Genomic DNA, 20,308 nt, shown 5'->3' on the forward strand with positions numbered 1-20,308 from the left:
TAAACAGATAAATAAGCCGATGCATAACGACAACAATACAAGCATCCGAAGTAATGTGCTGAGGAATCCAGGACTGGGCTGACTCCCACTAAAACAACCAAAAATTATATCTTTATATTGTTTATTATTTTGACATGGCAACTTTTTGTTTGCTTTTGTGTTTTTTTCATCACTCTCAAATGATTAGATGTTTTTCAATAAAATAATCAACTAGATCGGACTTTTTTGAGTATATTAACAGGAGCTTTACAAAAAAGAGTAATATATACTCAACCTTTCTCATTAACTTTCTCTCATAAACGTGACGTGGTAGTTTGTAATTGATCAGTTTTGTAATGAGTAATTATGACAGTTTATATTTTTAGAAAAATTAATGATATTGTGACCGGCTAATAAGACCTTCTCAAAAGAAGGTAAATAGGGTTTGATTTCTTTCGTTATCTCCTTGTGTGTTGTGATGACTATTGATGGGCTGATGAGGCTAATTGTTATGTAGTTGAGTTGGCTTGAAGATACTTTTCGGCCTTTGGCCCTCGATGGACATTTTGTTGAAACCAACCAAACATAGATAAAAACTCCAATAAAAGGGCCCAAAACCAAGTGTGATATTAATGCAAGAGACATTACACACACATGACTAGTTCAATTGTGTTTGAATTGAACCTACCTCTGCTTTCAATGTGGGACAATTTTTTGTCTCATTGGAAACAAAACATTAAACATGTGGAAGCAGTAGCTTCAATCAACAAACCTACAAGTACAAAAATCCCATATCAGTAAACTCCAAGTTTACAACTCATGATGCTATTTATTACCAAACAACATGAAGTATAAGTCAGGGTCAGTGGTCAGATGCAACCACTGGTGTTTTTGGGATTTACCATTTTTACTATTCAAGTAATAAGAAAGAGGAAAGTATAGGAGTCATCATGATTAAATTATTACAAATAGTATTAGATATGGAAAGATCCGTGTGTGTCTTTAGTTTAGATTCTGGTGCCAGAATTTTAAGAGAGTTCTTTTTTTTTAATTAGATTCATATGGCGGCAACCCAATCACAAGCTTCGGATCGTACCACTGGTACTTTCCATCATCTCTTTTACATGTGCTTATGTATTTCCATCTTCATCTTCATTGTTGAGTTTATTCTCTTTTGTGGTGGGTTTCTTCTTTTCTTTTAAACAAATGGGTCATCAAATTGATTCCGTTAATGTCTTTGGTTGTGTATTGGGTTCTTTTCTTACTTTCGTGAAAAACTTGATATATACATCGGTATTGCTGGTATGATAAGATCTCTTTTTTTGAATTCCTATGAGGTTGTTTTTGTTGATAATTAGTGAAGAGGCAGCGGGGCTTTGGTCGTCTGTTGAGATCTGGGATCTGGATATTGCAAATTTTGGATTTTTGGTGTGTTTTATATTTAATGGTTTTCATCGGGAAATTAAACCCGAATATCGTTTCGTTTATGAAGTTGTTTCTGAATTTCGTCAATACAAGATATAGTATGCGTGCATTAGATGAAATAGCTTGTCTTGAAATGAGGTCGTCGATGTGGAAAGAAAACAGGCAGCACCTGTTATGTGCATGATAGAAAAATTTAATTCAGATTTATTTAGTAAAATGAATGTCAATGTTGCGCCAAGGACCATTGAATGTTAGAAGAACATATTTTAATTTGAAAAGATGAAAACTTGTAGTGGGATTTATGATTTTTTTTTCTTTTTGTTTTTGGCTGAATAATTATAGAAAATCTTGCTTCTGCTTCTTTTGGCATCTCAGACAACCACTAGAAGCTCAATGAACCTTTATATTATGTTACTCGTAGAATTTGGTTGCTGTAGTGTGTTGTCTGTGTTTTCTAGCCGTGTCCCTTATCTTTCTGATCTTGTGATATGAATTCATGCAACCTAATTCATAGTCTCCTTATTTCACCATTTAACTCAACTAAGCTTGACTTTACTTGGAACACCTTAACACATTCGGCTAACACTCTACAGCACACACACCATTATAATACTTTAGAACAACACCTTTTATCTAGTCTCAATCAACACAAATCATTCTACTTTGAAATGCCCAACACAAACTTGGAACACAACAAAAATAACCAATCCGAAAAGTGAGATGAATGGTAACCAAGTGAGATTAACTTACAAGATAGATGACCAACATCAACAACCTAAAGGAACTCTACCAGCTTGAGGATCAATCTACCACAAAGTTTAGCCGAACTTGGTAAAGGAATTCAAGAGAAAACAATTCTCAAGGCAACACTATTCATGCAATATTCAATGTCCAATTTCATTACGATAGAGTGGCCTTAAAATGGCTTTACAAAAATGGGAATTACCCTAACAAATATTACATGAATATTCGACAAAATAGCAGAACGACTTACACATACCCAAGGTTTGACGAAACGATAAGTTTGGTACCCAAACGGTTTTGAAACGACAATAGGTACCTTCCGTCATGCTCGTTAGTGATTTTCGTTTGATAATAGTAAAAACTAAAATGCCTTGAAAGTTTGATATTTTAGTTTTTTATAAATTATAAATTTCTAAAAAACCCCTAGGTTTCGTAATTTGACTAAATACCCCAATATATAAAATTTTATAAAATAACAAAAACACCCCCGCCACCTGCAGTGCCAGATTCCGGCCACCACCGCTGGACTCTGGCCGAAAAATTGCGTTACGACACAAGCCGTCGGATCTGTGTCGTAACGCGTAGATCGGCATTTTCCAGCAAGATCCGTGCTGATCTGGCCGAAAAATTGCGTTACGACACAGACCCATCGATCTATGTCATACCGTACGATCTAGCATTTTTCGGCCAATCGACGACCATATCTGGCCGGTCAGGCCGGAAAAGGCCAATCGAAGAGTTATGACCCAGATCTGACGGGTTGTGTCGTAACGCAATTTTTCGCTAGATTTGGCAGTGGTGGACGGGGCAATCTCATTGCGGGTGGCGGGGGTGTGTTTTGTTATTTTATAAAATTTTATATATTGGGTATTTAGTCAAAGTTAGCAAACTTAGGGGTTTTTTTAGAAATTTTAAAATTTATAAAAACTAAAATATCAAACTTTCAAGGGCATTTTTAGTCTTTCACTGTTTTATCAAACGAAACATTAACAGAACATGATGGAAGGTACCTATTTGTCGTTCAAACCTTTGGTACCAACTATGTCGTTTCGCAAACCTTGGGTATGCGTAAGTCGTTCGGCCACAAATATTAGAAGATAATTCCCACCATACAATATCAAAGTGTAAGCCATACCCATTAATGCTATGGCAATCTTTCCTAAATTAGGATCTATGTTCCTAATCACATTTTCCTTGATTTTCCTTCAACAATTGAACCAAATAACATCCACACTTGGCTTGGACCAATGAACTTCTTCCCATTGATCTCTACGGCTTGGGCTACGAAAAAGGGCTTGTGCCACGTCTTGGACCCTTAACACTTCTTGGACAAGTTTGTGGCTTCCTTGAGTTGCGTGGGCCGAATGTTGTCTATCTGGGGCCTTGAATTTCAATGAACTCTCTTGCATGTTTAAGAACATGATGGGCTTGGATTTCATCATCTTGCATTCTAAGTTGGAATAAACACCTAGGCCTTAGTCAATACAGTCACAACCTCTTACGCTAAATATTGTACATGTCCTTCTATTTATTATGGGTGCATAGGTGTGCACTGTATTGTGTGCACATATCATTTCTTCAAGATTACTATCCCAAAATTTATTGTTAGTTCAATTTTTATGCTGCCTGTGTTTGAAAACACTGTACTCACTGAGCATACTAATCATGGATGCAGAAGTGCACCTGCAGATCCAGATAATGGAGCAGGTGGTGTGAGTCCACTACAAGCCCTTCTTTGTTGTTTAGTTATTTGGAATAGTATTTTTTAAATATTATTGTTAGGTAGAGTTGGATGATTATTATAAGATAGGATTTGAAAATTAAAAATAGTTGAATAATTTATGATAATATTTTGAGAATAGGAAAACAAATATGCATTTTGATTTGGAAGAATTGGATAGGAAACAAAAGTGTTTGTTTAAATTATTTTATATAAATTTCAAGAGTAAATGACCTTTTTCCACCCAAGGTTTGCCTTAATGACACTTTTTCACTTAAAAAGTTTTAAAATGCCACTTTTCCACCCAATTTATATTCTGTTAATACTTAAAATACACTTCATCTTCTCAGCCGATGTTTGGCAATTACCAAGAGCCCAGGTAAGAGAGATTTTGTAGAATGGAGGCTGGTGGATCGAATGGTGGTGATTAATTGAATATTCGTTGTCAGAATTAGTCGGAAATTAGCTAAGAATCAAAAACCCTAACTTTGTGATAACCGATAATCAATTAGACATTAGGTACCGGAGTGAGAGAGGTTTTATAAAGAAGAGACCGTAGGTTCAAATGGTGATGATGGAGATAATTTTTATTATCGGAATTGGTTTTGGGTAGTAATAAAATATTAATTTTTGGATGAAAAAATGATAATTTGAAACTTTTTGGATGGAAAAGTGTCATTAAGACAAACCTTGGTTGAGAAAAAGTCGTTTACTCAAAGTTCAATACAAACATATATATAATCATCTAACAATATTCTAACAACGCCAACTAGCAGTTTAGAACCAATCAACGTCAACCATTTAGGTTGACTTTTTGTCGTGTCTAAATACAATGTTAAGAGTTGAGAACGAGGACGGACGAAGTACACAAGAAGAACGAGATCTCCATTTTCTCTTTTTCTTTTAACTTTTCTACCAAAGGTTCGTCCTTCATTTTCATTCATACGCACTTTCTCTTTCTTGTTTCTTTTACGTTAATGCTTGTATTCGTTTGTGCCCCTCTGTGTTTGGTGAGATCAATCTTGATTCTTTGCGCTATTTTCATTTTCAATCCTGGTTTCTTGATTAAACCCTCATATTATTTACTTATCTTTTGAATATTACACTCCCAACATTCACACTTTGAATATTGCAGTCGCAATATTCATATATTTGCTAATTTCAGGGACATTTGTATTTCTTAACATGTATTTATATGTAATAGTATATGTATATGTTACTGTGCTTACATCGTGATCTGGTTACATGATTTGTAAAGAGAAAGCATGTGCGAGTGAAGAAGTAAATCAATCCAAATAGCATTTGAATTTCATGTTAGTGAAGAAGATATTTCGCACTAGGAATGGAACTCTCTACATATTTAACAACATCAGGATAAATATCATTGAACGTTTCACCATTCTTTACTTGAAATTAAACATTTTGTTCAAGCTCCTAAAGTTCTTTGAGGCTCAAAAGAGATTTATCAAATCATTAGGATAGTTTATTGCCAACTCTAGCTTAAATGAAGTTTAGATTGTTTGAACTATGTATCGGGACTCAAGTCTTAGACCGGTGTCTTCAGTCTTGTATCTTCATTGTAAATGTAGATGCAAAGCAACTGATAATATGTGGTGAAGTATTAATCAGAAGTTCTTCGGGAAAATCATGTAGAAACTCTCCAAAATAATCCACAATGTTACTGCAATACTTCAAAACAATTTGTTAAAAGCAATATGGATTTATAAAATTTAATTTATTCTGTCTCTTTGACTTTTAGATTGGAATTGAAAATCAAGAAGAAAACTCCACATATACTGTGGATGAGGCTCTTGTGAAAATGGGATTTGGGAAATTTCAAGCTTGTGTGCTTGCTTATGCTGGCATGGGATTGATTTCGGAAGCGATGGAAATGATGCTCCTATCTTTTGTAGGACCAGCAGTTCAATCTTTATGGGGTCTTTCCCCTAAGCAAGAGAGTCTCATAACAACTGCTGTTTTTGTGGGAATGCTAGTTGGGACCTACTCATGGGGCATTATGTCAGACAATTATGGAAGAAGGTGTGCCCTTCATCATTTTCTCATTAATTGTTTGCAGTCTTCGCTTTTTTGAATCATCATTTGTGTCTGCTTTTCTAAATCCGCCTTCAGTGTTTTGTGGAATTTTTCAATATTGATTCTCTGTCACTCTCATTTCAAGGGAATACATATTTATTTGTCTAGGTGAAATGAAACTAATGACAAGCTGCTTTGTTTTACCATGCGTGAAGATGATCTATAGGGGTTATATAATGACTAGTTTATTTCATCTTTCCTTTTTGCTCCTGAATAAGAAATGGTTTTCTGCTTCTTACCTTCTTGGCCTGGAAAATATGACCTTTGAGATGTAAAACCTACCACAGGGAAAGTGAGAAACAAAATAGACTTTAAAGTTACACCTTTAGGAATAGTCAACACAATGTTTATTGAAATAGAATTAAAGGAGTTCTTTAGATGGGACTAATCCCTTCTCTTCCTGGTTCGCTCAATGAATTAGTTTTGTAATGTAGATCTTGCAGACGTGGATTGAGGCAACATCTCCTGGTGAAAAGTTTTCTGCCAATGCTAATATATTAAAATAAATGGTCCTTTGAACTTCTTTCAAGTTTCACCTTTTTCTAATACATAGTTGAATTGGAAAGTTTTAGTATTGAAAAGAAATGGACATCATGTCACCTTACTCTAGTAACTATGGATGCTTTTACTACTTTTTTATGTGATTTTAAATTTGATATGGCTTATTCTTGCAGCATTATCTATAGTGCGGTTCTATATGTACCTTATTTGAATCTGATCACTCTGCTTCTTTCTTCTTCTTCTTTTTTTCCTTATTTCTATTTCTTCAGGAAAGGATTCCTCGTTACAGCAGTAGTAACTTCTGCAGCTGGTTTTCTGAGTGCTTTTGCCCCAAATTATTATTTCTTGATCATCTTTCGTTGTTTGGTTGGTCTTGGTTTGGGAGGCGGTCCTGTGCTCTCATCTTGGTTTCTAGAGTTTATTCCTGCTCCAAACAGAGGCGTTTGGATGGTTATTTTTTCAGCTTTCTGGAGTGTTGGGACAGTCTTGGAGGCGGCACTTGCGTGGGTATGCCTGTGATTTCCTAGACATCTTTCATTTTTTTTTTTTTTTTTGGTGGCAATTCATTGATTCCTTTGTCGTTTTAATTTTATTTTTCCATCTCTACCTTTGCTTTGGTCAATTTTATTTTATAACTGTCTCTAAGTTCTGCAACTGGGGCGTGTAGTGAGACTTATGCCCTGTACAAATATCATTTCCTCGTTTGTGGGTGATGAGACACCCTGCAACAATCGCCACAAAACAGTATAGACAACCCAAAATAGCAGAGAAGAGAGTTTCACCAAATCAATGAATAAACGAGATTGTTTTTTTATAGAATGAAATTGAGAAAAGTAGCTACACAGTATAAGCTCAAAACAAATAGTTCCCAGTAGTTCGAGGAGCTGGGGGCCTCCCTGAATGATCCCATAGAAAATATCCCGACCTTCCCTAAAATTGACCTCACTTTATATACTACTTCCTTAACTAAGATATTCCCTCCACTAAACAACTTGCTTTCCCACAAACACGTGAACAGTAATAACCAACCTCTCACAACATACATGCACCTCACACTCCCAACGTCCTACTGCCCCTTATGCCCTTTGTATCGATTGACATTTTTAATGGGACGTCTATCAATACCCCCCCCCCCCCCCCAATGAAGAGCTACATTGTCCTTAAGGTGGAAATGAGGAAACTGTAGCTTGATGACATCGTAAGCCTCCCAAGAAGCCTCAAATGAAGCCAAGTCCTTCCATTTTATAAGAACTTCCTAAGAGCCATCCAATAAGGTGCGGACTGCCAACACAGATTTCGGTTGATCAAGAAGTTTCATGTCCTTGATGAGGAAGGGTGCAAGTGGCTGGATGGGGACAGAGGTGTGTAGGCTGCGTTTGAGCTGAGAGACGTGAAAGACTAGATGAATTTTAGCCGTAAAGGGCAGCTTCAGCCTGTAAGCAACCTGCCTAATCTTCTCCAGTATGGGAAAAGGGCCATAAAATCGAGGACTCAGCTTTTCATTTAGCTTTTTGGCCAATGACTTCAAACGATATGGTTGGAGCTTCAAATACACTTGGTTCCCAGGTTGAAAACTGACATCCCGACGGCATAGGTCAGCTGTTTCCTTCATTTGCCCACAGACAAGTTATGCTTTAGCTCATCCAAGATGGAATTTCGCTCAACCATTTGCTGGTTTACTTCTTCCACCAATAAAGGGTAATCTGTAAACCAAAGTAGAGTGGGTGGATCCCTGCCGTATAGATCCTTGAAGGGGGTCATTTTGGTAGAGCTGTGATAGGTGGTACATTGTACCAATATTTTGCCCAGGACAGCCATCGAGGCCACTGTTTGGGCTACGAGTCACAGGAACACCGTAAGTAAGCTTCCAAACATCGGTTGACCTCCTCCGTCTAGCCATTAGTTTGAGGGTGGTATGCCGAACTGAACTTCAAAGAGGCGCCAGCTGCCTTGAAAAGTTCCTGCCAAAAGTGGTTGACAAAGACCCTATCTCTATCTGAGACAATCGACTTTGGAAAACCATGGAGCTTCACAATGTCGGAGATAAACACAGCAGCGACACAGAAGAAGGAAAACCAAAATAGCAGAGAAGAGAGTTTCACCAAATCAATAGATAAACGAGACTGTATTTTTATAGAATGAAATTGAGAAAAGTAGCTACACAGTATAAGCTCCAAACTGATAGTTCCCAGCAGTTTGATGAGCTGGGAGCCTCCCTTAATGACCCTATAGAAAATATCCTGACCTTCTCTAAAACTGACCTCACTTTATATACTACTCCCTTAAAGATATTCTCTCCACTAAACAACTTGATTCCCCACAAACATGTGAACAGTAATAACCAACTCTCACAACATACATGCACCTCACACTCCCAACGTTGTACTGCCCCAAATGTCCCTTATGCCCTTTGTATCGTTATACATTTTTAATGGGAGGTCTATCAGCGGGATATTGATTTTAAAACATGTTGTAGTTAGCACTGTGTTTGACAGTTACTAATATGTGGTCATCCTATGAATTTGTCCAAATCTTGCCATCCACCGTGGCTTCATTGTGTTTGGTACTTGGCTACTTGCACCCTAAAGTAGAAAAGACAGTGCTATTGCATTTACTTGCCAAAGAGAGAAAAAAAAAAGAGAATTTCAAATGACATGATATTTTCCTAGTTTAGTATGCTAATTCATTATAAAAAAGATTATTTGGAGGGAACGCTCATCCTTATGATGTCTGCTTGCAGCTTGTTATGCCAAGACGGGGTTGGAGGTGGCTACTTGCGCTTTCCTCTCTCCCTTCTCTGCTTCTCCTTTTGTTCTACAGGATGACTCCTGAATCACCGAGGTATTTATGCTTGAAAGGTAGAACAGCTGAAGCACGTCTTATTTTGGAGAAAATAGCAAAAATTAATGGCACACCACTTCCTTCTGGTGATCTTGTTTCTGATGGGGAACGTGAGCTAGAGACTAGGTGTTCGATCATAACAAGTCTTGATGAAGGCAATACAACTGCTGAGGGAATGGAAGAAGAGGAAGATTCAACTCCTAAGGCTAAGGAAACAGAAAATGAATACGCAACTCCTGAGTGGACAGAGTCTAACATGGGTGGCATCTCTGCACTGTTAGTGCTTCTTTCTCCAGAATTAATCAGATCAACCTTGCTCTTATGGGTAGTGTTCTTTGGCAATGCATTTTCATATTATGGGCTTGTATTGCTGACCACTGAGTTGAACAATGGACACAATAACTGTGCAGATAAACTGCAATCTGAAAAACCCCAGGATATTGACTACAAAGATGTTTTCATCACCAGTTTTGCAGGTTTGGTTTTTTTAATTTTTTCATAAATCTTTTCTATACTAATATGAAATTTTAATCTTGTCACTCCTAGAAAGCTGCTTGTTAACGTTTAACTTTGATTTGATTTGCTTCAAGAGTTTCCTGGGCTCCTATTATCAGCTGCCATAGTAGATAAACTTGGTCGTAAGCTTTCAATGTCAGCTATGTTCTTCTGCTGTTGCGCATTTCTGCTTCCTTTGCTGTTCCAGCAGTCTGAGGGTTTAACAACAGTTCTTCTCTTTGGAGCTCGAATATGCATTTCAGGAAGCTTCACAATTGTGTTTATATATGCACCAGAGGTAAGTGAAGAGTTTATGTCTTGTTTCCATAGGAAATTTATTTTTTTATCTTCCGTTGCACAGCGCTATCTCATTATCAAGAAATCACAAAGGAAAAATGCTTTCAATCTAAATATTTGTGAGATAGAAATTCAATAGACAATTGAGTTTCTATGTTTCCATCTTACTACTGAAAAGGTTCTGTTAAATGTACAGAAAATAACTTAAAAACTGGTTGCAACTAGGACGGAACTTTCCTTCTTTGAAAAATTTACGGATGGCCAACCCCAATGTAATTGCTTCTAAGTATTGATGATTGCTTTTTGGATGGTTTTGAGGAAAAGGGTGGGCATGTGGATTATAAAGGCTTGGGCACCCTCCGGCCTCCCTTGGTAAACCAGTTTTTCAAGGATAGTTCTATCCAAGCTCATGAAAGACCCATGGCTCAGCCCAAATTGTTGAATTATTAGAGTGGATTTCTATTAGATACAAATTAATTGTATTAGGTGTATTCACCCATTATCTCATCTCTTCTTAAGGTTGTGTTGTCATACTTATGTACAGTGTTTATGAGGCTTTTCACCCTATCATAGGAGTAAATCAGCCCAAGAGTCTTAGGTCGCGTTTGGGGGGCAGGATTGGATTGGATTGAATTAGTACTGTCTTATGTTTGGTGAAGTATGAGATCGGATAAGAATATTTATATTAAAAAGTTAAATTAAAAACATTAAATATAATTGATTAATAATTTTTAAATTATTAAACTATTACATTTTAAATTAATTATTAAATAAGTACATAAATTTGTATATTAATAATTAGTTATCACTATATAAATTAAATAAATATATTATTATAAATTTAATAAGATTAATTTTTTAATCCCAATCATTTTGGGATAAATAAAGGAGACTGGGATTGGATATCCAATCTCCCAAAGAAGCATCCAAACAGGGGATTGGACTATTTTAAAAAAAAATAGTCCAATCCCACCCCATGATCCTACTCCACAGACATAACCTTAGAGTATTTCAATAACTGTTATGTCATTTCTAAACTGTCAGTTTATGTACAGAAATTAATTTTTGTTTTGTTGAAGTTGTATATATTCTTCATAAAGCATAACTCTTGAAAATATTTCCAACTACAGCCAAAAAACTGTTATTTTTCATTTGTTTTAAACTGCAGATATACCCTACCTCAGTGAGAACAACTGGTGTTGGTGTTGCAAGCTCGATTGGAAGAATCGGTGGGATGGTATGTCCTCTTGTGGCAGTAGCTCTAGTTCATGGATGCCATCAAACTGCAGCCATAGTTTTGTTTGAGATTGTTATTTTTCTGTCTGCGATCGCTACATTGCTTTTCCCTCTTGAAACCAAAGGCCGTGAATTGATTGATAGTGTAGCTAGTTCAAAACTGGTCATGCATTAGATTGAATAGACCATAGCAATCGGGCCTTGCGCCATTTCTTTGAACAGTTTTTTTCCACAGAAGAATGGATGAAGGTGAGGAAAACCACCTTTTTAGTGAGGTGCACACACCAAAATCATAGTAAGTGAAACCTGAAGAAAGACATGGTATACTTATCAATTGTTGTTATGCCAGTGCACAAACTTCTTAGTCTCTGTGAACCTCTAAGGTCACATGTTCAGTGTATTGTACCATTTGTAGGGATCGGGAATGCAGATAAAGTAACTGCAGTGCTATGCTGAAATTATTATTATTATTATTATTTTTTTGGTATTCAATATTTCCCTTGCTAGTTACACATATCAGGAGTTATACCATAATCACATTTGCTAATTTTATTTTTTGTTTATAATGAATAAATACAATCTGTTTGTGCATCTGGGTTTAACACGCATTTTACCATATCATCCTGGTTGTGTTGTACCATCTTGCACGTTTTGCTGCTGTAATATCTGCCATATCTTGGTTTGGCAATCTAGAAGAAAAACTTGCAAATGGTAGCCAAATATTTGTAATTACTAATTACGGCTCTAAAGGAGGCAAACAGACGCCATCAGATCAGATCACTGTGCCTATCCATGAGCTCCTAGAGTATGGATATCCCTGAAAATTTTGGAACAAAATGACAAAGATAGCAAGCGAAAGCAATTATTTTGAGTGATGTAATCATGGGATGTGAAGTATTGCTGTACAAAGATTGATAGAAAATGAATGGTATGCTTGCGCAGTTGCGGATTGTCGAAAGCAATTACACCATGCAACAATCAAATGTAAAACATTACGTATGTAATATAAAGCGGAATTTAACCACTTACCTCCAGCCATATTGTTCAAGTGTTGTAGAAAGCTAAAACGTGAATGATTTGTGAGTTGAGAGTTGTCTTCTAGCCTATGCCTCCAAACCTTTTCCTTTCTTTTGTATTTTCGTGATATTTCTTTGATGGAGAAGATATATCTTTATATATGGCTAGGCTAGGGACCAAGTAACTCCCATCAACTGCCTTTTAACCTCCCATCAAGGATCAAATGAGGCAGTTAATTCGTGTTCTTTGACATCCAACATATGCACCATGATTCAGGAAGAAAGCATACCCTGAAGTGCTTTTCATTCTTCCTCCAGTGAACCACACCAGTCACTATCAGAAAATCCTATTAGGCCAAAGTTTTCTGACCTCCTGAACCATACTCCAAAGTTGGTGCTCCCTTTCACATACCGAGCACTCTTTTGCAGCTTTAAAATGTATTTCCTTGGGCTGATCATGAACCTGGACAGTAGGCTTGTTGCAAACATGATATTCGGCCTGGTTGCTGTTAGGTACAACAAACAACCAACCAAACTTCTGTCTGTCCCTCATCAACACTCTCTGCATTTTCATCCTTTACAGCTTCAGATTTGGAACCAGAGGCACATCCATTGATTTGCAGTTTTCCATATTGAATTTCCTCAAAACTTCAATTGCTACTTCTCTTGATTAACAAAGATTCCAGCCGAGCTTGATGACCTGCATCCCAAGAAAGTAAGCCATTTCACCAAATCTGTCATCTCAAACTTAGCAAGCATGGATCCTTGAATTCCTCCAGCTGAGTTGGCTTGCTCCCTATCACAGTAGATCATCAACATACAAGGAGATGATCATAACATCTCATCATCTCTCCTAACATACAATGTGTGCTCTTTGGACTTTTTACAAAATCCAAACTTAGCAAATGATCATTTATTCTGCTGTACAGGCCCTTGGTGCCTGCTTCAGGCCATACAAGGCCTTCCTTAGGAGATAAACCTTGTCTTCCTTTCCTCTACTTTGTACCTTCCGGCTGCTCAAAAGTATTTCCTCATTCAACCATCCATTAAGGAATGCAAATTTGTGTCCAATTGAAATATTTTCCATGCAAATTGGGCTGCCACTACAAGTATACCTGATTGGTCATGTCTTGCAACTGGTGAAAAGGTGTTCCAGAAAATCAACTCCATACTGCTGACAAAGCCTTTGACAACCAACCTTGCTTTGTGCTTAAGGACTGAACCATCTGGATTGAGTTTCTTCTTAAAAATCCATTTAACTTGGATCACTTTCCTGTTCTTAAGTCTGTCCACCAGGTTCCAAGTTGATTCTTCTCAATCATGGCAAGCTCCTCCTTCATGGCACCTCCAAACCTCTGTGTACATGTTGGCTCAAGTGAGGCTATGTTACACCTCTCATAAACCTTAGCTAGAGATCGATACTTCTAACCAAATTTCTTCTTCTGTATCACTCTCACCATCACAAAAACTGATCATCTACAGCTTTTGTCCAGCCTGGTTTTGTCTCTACATCTTTGTTTTCTTCCAAATTCCATACCCCATCCTCATCCACTTTGACACCCTAGAAATCTGATTTTTTTCGGTTTCTGAACATACACCCTATAGGCTTTAGATTGACTACTATAGCATATAAGAATGCCAATTAAGGCCTTTTCATCCAACTTGGACCTTTTTGCCGTTGGAACCTAATGTAGCATATACTTCCGAATATTTTTAGCCTATCTACTGCTGGTTTAACTCCATACCATGCTTCATAGGGGTTTTGTTGTCCAGGCTTTGTGTGGAAGCCTATTGAGCAGAAACACTACTGTATTGATAGCTTTTGCCCAAATTTCTTTGGCAACCTCTTCTCAACTACCATACATCATCCATCTCTACAACTGATCTATTGTTCCTCTCACTACTCCATTTTGTTGTGGAGTGTAGGGGCTACGTATTGATGCTTAATTCTAGCATCCCTGCACACTTGTTCAAACTCTTGAGAAGTGTATTCTGTACCATTATCACTTCTCAAGATTTTTATGGTTTTTTCAGCTTGATTTTCCACCAGCAGCTTAAACTGTTTGAATACACCATCAACTTCTCCTTTTGCTTCAAAAATACATAACCTAACACATCCTAGAGTAGTCATCAATAAATAACACAAGATCTACTTCCATTCAGTGACAAAGTTTCCATAGGACCACATGCATCCGTATGGATAGCTGCAATTTTTTAGCAGCTCTCCAGGCTTTGTTTGAAGGGAAGATTGCCTACCAACTTCCAGTTGACAGGTCTGACACATGGTATTACTCCCTCTAATTCTGGTAGCATCTGCGTTTTTTGGTCTGAATTTCCTTAAGACCTTGGTAATGACATGGCCAAGTCTCTATGCCATTCACAAATTCATCTACCCTTACACTGCAGGCTCTATGTTCAGTTTTTTTTCAGCTTAATAGGAAAGCTTTTCCCCACATTTTGACTCTCTATTACTCACACCCCTTACCGTCTAGAATTGACAGATTTAATTTTCAAAATGCAAGACATAATGTTTTTCTAACATTTGCCTACCACTTAAAAGGCTTTGAGTGATTTCGGGTGCATAAAGTACATTGTGAGATGGTTTGTGGCCTGTGGAGGTTTGATTGCAACATCTCCCTTCGCCTTTGCTTCAACATAGTCACCTTTGCAACTTTAATCTTGGACCGATGTGTTAGTTCAATCTACAAAATTCGCAGGTGTGTGCATATGTTTGTACACCTACTATCAACCAGCCAGCCATCATAACATGTTGGTGGTCACTGCAAGGCCATAAACAACTGTTCTCCCTTTGTTCAGTTGCGGGTCATTTGTCACTTGTGCTGGCTATTAGGGCTATTCTCCCTTGTTCTTGCATACCTCCTTATATGACCAAATTGTTTCCAAGCCCTGCACTGTATTCCTAACCTAAACCAGCACCTTTTTTCGGAATGCCCTCCTTTTATAGTGAGCAAGGTGAATATTCCTTCATCCCACCTGGTTTTTCCTATTGGCCATTGCTCCTTTCTTTCCCCTTCTTCTCACTGGCATACCTTCTATTGTTCCCTGGAGCTGGTTTGGTTTTGTGAGTTGCCATCATTACACCCTCACCTACTCTTCTTGCCACAAGACCTTCTTTGCTCTTGTCTTGGAGTGCATGAACCAGCTCTGTGAGTGTACCCCCCCATGTCTCTTGAGTCCTCTAGAGATGAGATTTTGGATTCAAATCTTCGGGTAGGCTACCAGGACTTTCTCCACCACTCTCCATCTGTCAACTCCACTCCCGCAACCTTATTTGTTGACAACACTCATCAATCTGTCAACATAGCCTCTAACCTTCTCTGATTCTTGCATCCCTGCATCTCAAACCTCCTCTTAAATTTAGCACCTACATGTTCCTTGTTGTGTGCTGCCCATGTATCTTCTCTCAGCTTATCCCATGCCTCCTTTGCAGTCTCATATGCCATGATCTTGTGAATACAAGGTCTGTCACAACAGCATGAAGTGGGAAAGGCTCTCGGTGCTTTGACTGTTTTCTTCCTCATGCATTCTCATCTGATTTAGGGTAGGATTTGTCGCAATGGAGGTGGCTGCCTGTTTTCTTCCACATGCCCACACACCCCTGCCCCGGGTTTACATCGCACTTTCCAGTGTGGTTTCCCCATTGAATATTGGAGGTGACATCAAGGCTGATTGAGCAGCCATTGTTTCAATTTTTGTGTCTGACGCAGGGAAAATAAGAGGCAGATGCAGGCTGTTTTTGGGCTGAGATGGAGTGGTTCTTGAGTTGGAGTTGATGACTGAATACAAGAGAGATTTCATTTTTGTTCTTGGTTGAGGCCCTGATACCACTTGTGGGTTTTAGAGCCGGTGAACTCTAGAAAGATAAGGAGAGAATGAAAGTTGAACTGGATTGTTTCATTCACTGCACTTGCAATATATACAACAAAATGCTTACTGATTTACCACTGCAACAACCATTCAGACTTTTAAATTTAAAACAAAGTTGGCAACTTTACAACCTTAATCTAAGCTGAATTCAGCAACATGTCACCAAAACAACACTACAGCAGCTTCATTTCGGCAGACAAAGAAATGCAGCTTTGCGCGCCAAAACCTCATTCAAACCAAACTAACTTAACTAAATCCACCAAATTATCAATGCTTCAACAGAAATACAATGACAACTTTAGTCTTTTCCATGAATGTCGCAACTTAATTTCGTGGAATGACGGATTTCATTTGATATAATAACCACGTTGACGGTTACCAACAACACTGGAGTTTCAGAAAGAAGGATAGACAAGAGCATGCTAAACTAGTTGGTACCAACACTCCTTTAGATATCTACAGCATTGAGTTACAGTGAGATGGATTGTTTGTAGTTGCCGTTTCTTCTTTCTTCCTGCATCTTAAATTTCAACAATAATAAGGCTGGCAACTGTTTTCCATAAAAGGAATACGGGTTGCATCTGCTAATATTATGCACAGACGTAATTTCTTCCAAAGGCACAATCAGAAATAGATAATAATTGAGAATGAAGTGAAGAAAGAATAGCTAAAGAATGTTCAATGAAAGAGCAGTAATATGGAAAACATAATCCGATCAATGGAGATACAGGCATACAGCAAAGGTGATTGTTGGATCAGATGGATACTTGCAAATAGCAATTTAACTGCTGACAATTATGGCCTCTAGACTAGACAACATATATTATTTCTTTACTCAACTAAGTGACTGTACTAAAGGCTAAACAGATAAATAGCCGATGCATAACGACACAATACAAGCATCCAGAAGTAATGTGCTGAATCCAGGACTGGGCTGACTCCCCTAAACAACCAAAAATTATATCTTTATATGTTTATTTGTTGTGACATTGGATCAATTTTTGTTTGCTTTGTGTGTTTCACACTCAAATTGATAGATGTTTTCATAAAATAATCACATAGATCGGACTTTTTTGAGAATAAAACAGGAGCTTTACAAAAGAGTAGTATAACTCATAACCTTTCTCATTAACTTTCTCTCAAAACTGACGTGGTAGTTTGTAATTGAAGATTTTGTAGTGTATATGTGTTATAGTTATTGTTGTCTGTGCTAATAAGTTGTGAAGTTTCGAGTGGGAAAAGGGTGAGTGACGAGGGGGCTGAGAGGCTGTTGTTATTGTGGAGTTGGACTGAGAGTAACTTTCGGCCTTGGCCCTCGATGGACTTTTGTTGAAACCAACCAAACATAAAAAACCAATAAAAGGGCCACAAAACACAGTGGAATAAGGCAAGAGAACATACACACACATGACTAGTTCAATTGGTTGAATTGAACCACCCTCCTTCAATGTGGGACGAATTTTTGTGTCTCATTGGAAACAAACATTAAACATGTGGAAGCAGTAGCTTCCAATCAACAAACCTACAAAAGTAACAAAAATCCCATATCAGTAAACTCCAATTTACAACTCATGATGCTATTTATTACCAAACAACATAAGTATAAGTCAGGGTCATGGTCAGATGCAACCACTGGTGTTTTTGGGATTTACCATTTTTCCTATTCAAGTAATAAGAAAAGGAAAGTATAGGAGTCATCATGAATTAATTATTAAAATAGTATATTATATGGAAAGATACCGTGTGTCTGTTTTAGTTTAGATTCTGGGGCCAGAATTTAAGAGAGTCTTTTTTTTTAATTAGATTCATATGGCGGCAACCCAATCACAACTTCGGATCGTACCACTGGTACTTCCCCATCATCTCTTTACATGTGCTTATGTGTATTTCCATCTTCATCTTCAATTGTTGAGTTTTATTCTCTTTTGTTGGTGGGTTTCTTCTTTTTTTTTACCAAATGGGTCATCAAAATTGATTCCGTTAATTGCTTTGGTTGTGTATTGGGTTCTTTTCTTACTTTCGTGAAAACTTGATATATACATCGGGTATTGCTGGTATGAAGATCTCTTGTTTTTGAATTCCTATGAGGTTGTTTTGTTGACATAATTAGTGAAGAGCAGCGGGGCTTTGGTCGTCTGTTGAGATCTGGGATCTGGATATTGCAAATTTTGGATTTTTGTGTGTTTTAATTTAATGGTTTTTCATCGGAAATTAAAACCCGAATATCGTTTCGTTTATGAATGTGTTTCTTGAATTTCGTCAATACAGATATAGTAGGCGTGCATTAGATGAAATAGCTTGTCTTGAAATGAGGTCGTCGATGTGAGAAGGAAAACAGGCAGCACCTGTTATGTGCATGATGAAAAATTTAATTCAGATATTATTTAGTAAATGAATGTCAATTGTTGCGCCAAGGACCATTGAATGTTGAAAGACATATTTTAATTTGAAAAGAATGAAAACTTGTAGTTGAGGATTTATGATTTTTTTTTTCTTTTTGTTTTTTGCTGAATAAATTATAGAAAATCTTGCTTCTGCTTCTTTTGGCATCTCAGACAACCACTAGAAGCTCAATGAACCTTTTTATTATGTTTACTCGTAAATTTGGTGTCGATGTGTGTTGTCTGTGTTTTCTTAGCCGTGTCCCTTATCTTTCTGATCTTGTGATATGAATTCTGCAACCTAATTCATAGTCCCTTATTTCAACCATTTTAACTCAACCTAAGCTTGACTTTACTTGAACACCTTAACACAATTCGGCTAACACTCTACAGCACACACAACCATTATATACTTTAGAACAACACCTTTATCTAGTCTCAATCAACACAAACTCATTCTACTTTGAAATGCCCAACACAAACTTGGAACACAACAAAATAAAACCAATCCGAAAAGTGAGATAATGGTAACCAAGTGAGATTAACTTACAAGATAGATGACCAAACATCAATCAAGCCTAAGGAACTCTACCAGCTTGAAGGATCAATCTACCCAAAAGTTTAGCCGAACTTGGGTAAAGGAATTCAGAGAAAACAATTCTCCAAGGCAAACACTATTCATGCAATATTCAATGTCCAATTTCATATACGAGAGGTGGCCTTTAAATAGGCTTTACAAAAATGGAATTACCCTAACAAATATTACATGAATATTACGACAAATAGGCAGAACGACTTACACTACCCAAGGTTTGACAAACGATAATTTGGTACCCAAAAGTTTTGAAACGACAAATAGGTACCTTCCGTCATGCTCTGTTGTGATTTTCGTTTGATATAGTTAAAAAACAAAATGCCCTTGAAAGTTTGATATTTTGTTTTTTATAAATTTTATAATTTCTAAAAACCCCCTAGGTTTGCTAATTTGACTAAATACCCCATATTAAAATTTTATAAAATAACAAAACACCCCCGCCACCTGCAGTGCCAGATTCCGGCCACCACCGCTGGATCTGGCCGAAAAATTGCTTTACGACACAGAGCCGTCGGATCTGTGTCGTAACGCGTAGTCTGGCATTTTCCAGCAAGATCCGTGGCTGATCTGGCCGAAAAATTGCGTTACGACACAGACCCTCGGATCTATGTCATAACGCGTCGATCTAGCATTTTTCGCCAGATCGACGACCAGATCTGGCCGTCAAGGCCGGAAAAGGCCAGATCGAAGAGTTATGACACAGATCTGACGGGTTGTGTGTCGTAACGCATTTTTCGCTAGATTTTGGCAGTGGTGCCGGAATCTGGCATTGCGGTGGCGGGGTGTTTTTGTTATTTTATAAAATTTTATTATTGGGGTATTTAGTCAAATAGCAAACTTAGGGGTTTTTTAGAAATTTTTAAATTTATAAAAACTAAAATATCAAACTTTCAAGGGCATTTTAGTCTTTTCACTGTTATCAAACGAAAATCATTAACGAACATGATGGAAGGTACCTATTTGTCGTTTCAAAACCTTTGGGTACCAACTTGTCGTTTCGGCAAACCTTGGGTATGCGTATTCGTTCGCCCGACAAAATATTAAGAGATATTCCGCACCATACAATATCAAAAGTGTAAGCCATACCCTTTATGCT

The 20,308-nt window shown here is 37.4% G+C and overlaps 1 protein-coding gene across 1 annotated transcript; it reads left to right on the plus strand.

The window, feature by feature from the left end:
- The first annotated feature begins 985 nt into the window (after positions 1-985).
- Positions 986-11,848, plus strand: LOC116111426 (organic cation/carnitine transporter 7-like). The gene is made up of 6 exons (XM_031397609.1): positions 986-1,080; positions 5,628-5,908; positions 6,733-6,970; positions 9,204-9,780; positions 9,895-10,097; positions 11,265-11,848. Exons 2-6 carry the CDS (start codon positions 5,688-5,690, stop codon positions 11,505-11,507), a joined length of 1,482 nt encoding a protein of 493 aa, XP_031253469.1. The 5' UTR covers positions 986-1,080; positions 5,628-5,687; the 3' UTR covers positions 11,508-11,848.
- Positions 11,849-20,308: the final 8,460 nt, after the last annotated feature.

This window comes from Pistacia vera, unplaced genomic scaffold (assembly GCF_008641045.1).
Source record: "Pistacia vera cultivar Batoury unplaced genomic scaffold, PisVer_v2 Contig637, whole genome shotgun sequence".
Classification (NCBI taxonomy): Eukaryota; Viridiplantae; Streptophyta; class Magnoliopsida; order Sapindales; family Anacardiaceae; genus Pistacia; species Pistacia vera.

What these genes read in the sequence shown, in the direction of transcription:
- LOC116111426 (XM_031397609.1), top strand. Translation starts at nt 5,688, where the DNA reads ATGGGATTTGGGAAATTTCAAGCTTGTGTGCTTGCTTATGCTGGCATG. An exon ending in TTTCATCACCAGTTTTGCAG is followed by an intron (nt 9,781 to 9,894) that starts GTTTGGTTTTTT and finishes ATTTGCTTCAAG; the next exon opens with AGTTTCCTGGGCTCCTATTA. An exon ending in TGTTTATATATGCACCAGAG is followed by an intron (nt 10,098 to 11,264) that starts GTAAGTGAAGAG and finishes TTTAAACTGCAG; the next exon opens with ATATACCCTACCTCAGTGAG.